Here is a 7040-nt window from a genome sequence, read left to right on the forward strand (position 1 = left end):
AGTAGGTCAGCAATGATTGACAGCTCCGCAGGTCACCCAGGGGGCAAGGACTGGGTGAGCCTTGGAAATTTCCATTCACAGCTTCAAACCGCGCATGTCAGTTTAACCTCTTCTGTACTGGCAGCACATACTCAAAAAATTTCCATGACAGAATCAAAGCTCCTCCTATTCCCCACCTACTATTCATAGTTCTAAAATGGCCTTCAGACCTCAAGAGACAGGAAACAACCTAGATATTAGGATTGGTGGACACAGAACGTAATAGGTAAAGAAAGGGTTTTTTCCCCACTCTCCCTTTCTTACCCAATTGTCATAAGGCAGGGGTGGGAAATTATTTGGGCCAGAGAGCCACTTAGGGAGTTTCACTGAGCTGTCACTGGCTGGGTCAGCATGCTGCGCCACCCTCCACAACAGCTAGCCAAAACTCCGCAAGTGGCCCTCCAGCCAAAATATTTTCCCATCCCGATCTATGGCAGAGAGGTGAGTGGACAAAACTTAGGGGAATGTAACTTCTGTTCAACCCTTTTTCCTGCACCCCTTCTGCTGCCCTGAGTTTTTGCCATGCAGTTGGACTGGGCCAGTGCTGCGCTGTGTTCCTGTGTACAGCCTTGGGCCACATGGGCAGAACTGGAGTGGCCCCTGCCTGACCCAGCCGTGTGCCAGGGACTCGGATGGGGAGGGGATGCACGGCTGGGCTCCCAGTTCCATTCTTGTGCCCTCTCCCCTGACATGATGGTGAGGTGCCAAGGGTGCTTGCCAAGTCAGACAGGAGCTGTGGCTACATGGCTTGAGGCGGTGCATGGGAACGTAACATGGCACCAGCCCAGCCATGTGCTGGAGACTTGGGGTGCAGGGAGAGGGGGCCTGGGATCTGTGGGTTATCCAGGCTTGCCTGGGCTGGTGCCATGCTGTTTTTCTTCCCGGCTAATATAGAATGCAAAAGACCTGAGAATATAAATATTCCTTCTTCTCCCACTGTTTGGAAAAGCCTAACATAGCATGGTGCACTTAGTTTCATGAAGGCTTTGATTTTTATATGAATGACTTGAAGAGTAGCACTGACTCACTGTTATTATATTTTCATACATATGTTCCATTGTGGCTGTTCATATTGCCCCAAAACAACATAAACAAAAGAATGAGTCAAGGAGGAGGTTCAGAATCAAGTGATTGAAAGTGATCATTTCCAATAGTGCCTCACTGAGACCTGCCTGATGATCTTGACACCACTGATCACTGGGAGAGTCTCAAGAAAGGCATCCTGAGGCATGGAGATTGTCTAGGCTTCACCACAAAGAAATATCAGGACTTCCATAAGAATGATAAAGAAGTTCAAGCTCTTGTTGATGGAAAAAGGAGACAGCTAGGCAGAATTACATTATCTCCAAATGGAAACAAGATATTTATTGCCACATTAGAGCTGAGACCCAGAGGAAAACTCACAAGTGAAAGAACAAGTAGTGAGAGGACAAAGCAAAAGAGATTCAAAAGTTTGCCAGTAGCCACAACATGAATAGTTTCTTCAGCACAACTAAACTATCTATGGACCAAGCACACAAGGAGCCGTCCCTCTGAGGTCCAAGAATAGAACAACGCTTCTTAAAGACAGCTCCACTATCAATGTACGGTGGAAGGGAGCGGTTTCAAGAGCTCCTGAAGCATGATTCTTATGTGGAAGACAATACTGTCAAAGCCATTTTGCAACATCCCATTAAGGACCACAGCTCCTTATCCTCCATCAATTTATTGGTGCCGATCCACCAATTTATTAAGAGGCTTTGAAAGCCGTTAAGTAGGTGAAGAGCAACAAAGCACATAGTCCTGATGGAATACCAGCTGAATATATGCAAGATAGAAGAATTCTCTCACTAATTACATGGCATTATTATGAAAATATGGAAACACAGATTTTTAGTGACTTGGAAGATGCCAGGTTGTTATCATATTCAAGAAAGGAGATAGATTGGATTGCAGAAATTATTGTGATATTGTACTCCTTTTCCATAAATGGGAAGATCATTACCTATGTTCTCCTCATTAGACTCACTTTCTTCCTTGAGATTCTTACCTGAATCCCAATGTGGTTTCAGACCACTCAAATGTACTATGGATATGATCATTGTTGCTAAAGAGCTGTAGAAGTGCTATGAGCGACACCAAGATCTTTACATGGCCTTCACTGACCTAAGGCCTTTGATTCAATTGATAGAGAGGCCCTGTGAGATTTGGATGCCCATCAAAATTTGTTAACATTATCAGACTTGTTCACAATGACATGACAGCAACCATCCAAAGGAATAGTTTGAAAACAGACCACTTCACTATTAGAACTGCTTAACTGGAGTGAAGCAAGGATGTGTGATTGCACCAACACTCTTTTCCATGTATATTGCAGCTATTCCATATCTCTTTGTTGATAAGCTTCCATTGGGAGTCAGCATCCAGTACTGTGTGGACACAAATCTCTAACAACCGGTTATGTTCCAGATCCAAGATAGGCATCACCTTCGTTACTGGTCTTAAACTGTGTCATATATTCCCACTCAATTGATCATGATTGCTTTGAAGAAACTTTCCTTTCTATGGAGGCAGATAGATGAGGAAGACAAAGGGAAAGAGCTGTGACCCAACATCAGTCAGCTCTATTTCTTTCTTCTGGAACTATTTGTCACATCTGTAGGTGAACACACAGATCTTGAGCTAGCCTCGTACATCTGTGGACTACACGATGAATTCCCTATTTACTGGAAGACTAATCCTCATATTGAGGGACTGCTGCTACTGTCAGTAATGCATAATAAATGTAACATCTGCTAGGGGCTTGGGTCAAAGCAATCGATAGCTAACTATGTACAGCCCTCTTTCTCTCCAGAAACGTTGTTGCAACAGCAGCTTAGTAAAATCATTCACAACTGGTTTCCTCAAACAAGGTAGCTTTTAACTGCCAAACAAAACAGTTCCTTTGCTAAACGTACTTTCTGAATTATTCACTGGAGCGGGGACTTGAATCTGACTCTCCTGTTTCCTAGTTGAAGGCCCAAACCAAAGGGCTATGAGAGTCATTTTCTCTACATATCTGTAAGTTATCCAGGTGGAATAGAACAGCTTCAACAGTAGTGAGTGAGAGACACCAGAATATCTTAAAGCCTAGCTGCTACCACAATCTGTGAACAGGTAGAAGACCTGTTTTCAAATCCTTGTTTCAAATCAGAGGAGAGCTGGTCTAAAATCCCAAAGCAAGTCTATTGGATAAAAGGGAGAAAAATGAGTGTCATCACCTTTGTGTCCAGCTGCTGCCTGGGGGATCTAGCCTGAACGGGGATTTAAGTGCCTGAATACGTTATGAGGTGATGTTATATGATAAGTCTGAATAGGTTAAGCATTTGGCTCGTATTCTAATGCAGAGATACTGTTGTAGCCCACCTGTATTTTTAGGTACCTAAGTAACTTAATAAGTCTGATACCCAGTAATTTGATCAAGGGGAAACCTATGGCAGAACTGGAAATTAAGCCTAGGGTTCCCAATGTTAGCCAAATTACATGTGTATTAGTATGTCTGGTACTAATAGAAGCCCAAAATAGCTTTACAACCTGATCCTTTCTTGTTTGCATCCCCAAAGCACAAGATGTACACTTATCCCTGTGTGTTTCTGACCTTCCATGACAACATAATAAAGATTCTCACCTTTACTGCCTGCAGAGATTCATGAAGGAGGATGGCACACATCGCAGCAGCAAGTCATCTTCAGTCCACCAAGTTCTCTGACTTTTCCCTTTAGTTTGTGCCCTCTGTTTTTCCAACAAACATTCTCGGATTGATAAGTTTATATTTTTTTTGTTTTACTGAGACTCCTAAACTGGACTAGACTAGTTCTTCCATGGCCCTAGAAGGCAACACCTAACAGATTTATGTTGTTGGGAAAACTGATTTTTGAGACAAGATTTCTGATGTCTATTCTCCACCATATTGGCCTGTCACAAACATGATGTTTATTTTTCCCTCCTTCCCCATTTATTTTATCGTTTAGTTTTTTTATACCTCCTCTGAAAAACAAAAACACACATAGCACAATTCAGCGTGCTATACAGGTGGTCCTTACGACACAACTGGTTCCTGAAAACCACATCTTAAGTAGAAACATAACTTGGAACCGATTTTCCCACAGGAACAATATTATAAATGGGGGATTGGTTCCTGAACCAAAGCCCAATAATACCCTATTTAAACCAAAAATAACCCAGAATTTTGTAGTCAATCAATTATAGATGAGTAACATAGCTACATTAATGTATTTCTCTATTGTAAATAGCAATCGTATTGATTTGGAAGGAGTTCTTTGAGGCGACTTTGCTGAACTTTTTGAAGGGCTCTTGGTTGGACTTTTTGAAGGGTTCTTGGCTGGAGTCTTCTCAGGAGTCTTGGCTGCAGGTTTTTCTAGAGTCTTGTCTGCTTTCTTAAAGAAAGTATCCAAGGAAGTTTGGACCGATGTTCTCCAGGGAGATGGGCAGTGCAGCGAATTTGTTTGCTGGCATGGGGTTGCATCGGATCAAGTGTCATAGTCAGAACTGACATCAGAAAGTCGAAGCAGGGTGTCAATTTATAAACGGCGTAAGTGCTGTTCGTTTCAACTCGAAATGTCTTAAGTTGAGGACTGCCTGTATTTGCTTTCATCAATCGCCACTAACATTTTAAAGCTAAAACTAATATAACTGTGTTTTGAGGCCTGGAAGCACCGAATCCCAAGGTAGTACTCTAGCCGTCTTTCATATTTCATACTGAAATGTAGGAGAGACTACCTTTCCTTGACCATGATGTGATCTCACTGCAACTGCCTCTGTTGCATCTGAAAATAAAATCCCCCACTATGTCCCAATAGAACCAAATTATCCCAGTCTCCATTTTCTAGTGTCAGAGGGCTCACTGTAAACCTTTGTTTCTCAATGTACTTTGGCGAAGGATAGAAGGGAACTGTGCCAGAAGCAGTTACTGATTTTTTGTATAGGCCATCACAACAGTAGCAAGAGCTGAAATTGCAGTGTCTGCTTTTAGTCCCAATTCCTTTTAAAAACTAGTATTTCTTCTGAAAGCCCCATAATAAAATGTACTGAAGTATTAAAGAACTTTGAACTTTTTGAACCTGTTTTGAACAGAACATATCCTTTTAGATAATTAATGAAGGCTTGATATTTTGAGAAAAGAAAGCAAATAAATGTGTTGCCTGTTTTTTGCAGATATGACAAAAGGGAAGATATTAAACCAGGGGACCAGCTGATGTTCTCTTATACACACATACTGATGGAAATGGACCCTATTCAAATATCACATTACAAGACTACCCACAGGCCAATGGTGAACATATCTGGCATCGGTAAAATTGTGTTGAACCTTACAGCACTACCTCCTTTTACTTTAAATTTAAAACCAAAATTAACACTGTTGGAAAAACTCCCTGTCTCTTCTTGATCAGAGATTTTTAAATGTCTCCTGACTTAACTGTTGATGATTGAGTAGGTTCCAAGACAACCTTGTTTTGCCATTCTAGCAATACTGTTCAGCAGCTGTGGGGAAAAAAAAGAAAACAATCTTTGTACTGGTTAATATTTGCCTCCATTCTTTATTTCTTATATAAATATTGCAGAGTGTTCCAACGCTGTATGTATGTGTCCCGTCCAAACCATTGTGGAGCTATGTTGTACATACCATCTTCTTTGCAGAACATGTAACAAGCTCAGCACTGTTAAATACATTCTGCACGTTTGATTTGGATAGTTGCTTGTTTCACTTTGAAAGGTGTATATGTTCTAAGTGAATTGTAGGAAATAGGTACATGCCACTGAGGTATTTTTTATATGCAAGTCCTCTGTGGTGGTTGAGGATTTTCTGTATAAAGAGTGATTTCTTTCTTCCAAAAGATTAAGTTGAAATGAGAAGCTTTAATAATATCATTTTGTACTGCAGCAAAGCCATATTCATTGTAGCTTAATCACTATCCATAATTGTGCCCTGCAGGCTGATGAACTAATTAAAGTTAAAAAATCCATTTGAAGAGCAGTTGCACCTTTTGGCAAGCACCATCTCTTATCTGAGCTGAGTGTCACAGGATGGTTCATCATATATTCACTGTAGAAATAAATAAAAAGGGTAACTTGGCTTTCGGAGGAAAACATTAGGCATTCAATTTTTTTTTTAGTAGCCTTCTATTTTCCAACACAAGGAAACAGTCTTGACCTGTAATATATGCATTTAGCTGTAAAATATTCTTTTTAATAAGCTTAAGAGAACATCTTCTCATTGTGAATAAATCAAAAAGGAATTCAGTGTCTGGGAAGACTGCGAAAGGTGATATTGCAGATAGTATTTCAGAGACAAATGGACTGTATTCTGCAGAAATGGTTAGTTGTCCTTATGCCTAGAGGTTATGCGTTAAGACTGATTCACTTTGTTTTCTTCTGAGTGAGATATTTTGCTGTGTAAGCTCTTGATCAAAATCAGCACTGAGTACTCATTCTCCTTAATTAAAAGAGTTCACTGAAGTAAACAACTTAAGCTGTGTGTTAGTTGAAACTGTGATGTCTTGTTTTCTTAAAAGACTAGTTTTACTGTGGAAAGCCCTGCAGTGAAAAGTCAGTGTTACCAATAAGCACAAAAACTTGATGGCATTCCAGTCATGAAGTCCAATAACTGGATAGTAGTCTTCCTTATTTTCTAAAAACTTCAAAAGGTAAAATAAATATGTTTTGTTGAATAAAAAACAGTGTTTCATATAGGAGCCTACCTATGCACACATACAAAAATGGCAGAGTTCCATTTTTAAGATTCTGCTTTCAAGTTTTCTTCTGTGCTTCATAGTGTATTTGAGGAACTAATAATACGGGATGGAACCTGCCCCAGTCTGCCTGGGTGGTTGTGCAGGAATCCCCACAATGAGTTTTGGAAAGGCTGACCTGCAAAACTTGTTAGTTTGGTATTTGGCTTTTCAAAATTGCCATTGGTAAGGCACCATCCATCTGATTCCTCTTTCAAAGAATACTAACTTCCC

General features: G+C 40.6%; 1 protein-coding gene across 2 annotated transcripts in view; it reads left to right on the plus strand.

Moving 5' to 3' along the window:
• Positions 1 to 6553, plus strand: part of ALG12 (ALG12, alpha-1,6-mannosyltransferase) — a 28291-nt gene extending 21738 nt beyond the window's left edge. For both annotated transcript variants that reach the window (XM_019543488.1, XM_019543489.1), the window contains one exon: positions 5233 to 6553. In XM_019543488.1, the coding sequence (XP_019399033.1) occupies positions 5233 to 5464 (232 nt within the window). In that variant the 3' untranslated portion in view covers positions 5465 to 6553. The remainder of the gene's footprint in view (positions 1 to 5232) is intronic.
• Positions 6554 to 7040: the final 487 nt, after the last annotated feature.

This window comes from Crocodylus porosus, unplaced genomic scaffold (genome assembly GCF_001723895.1).
Source record: "Crocodylus porosus isolate Cpor-Errol unplaced genomic scaffold, CroPor_comp1, whole genome shotgun sequence".
In the NCBI taxonomy this organism is placed as follows: domain Eukaryota; kingdom Metazoa; phylum Chordata; order Crocodylia; family Crocodylidae; genus Crocodylus; species Crocodylus porosus.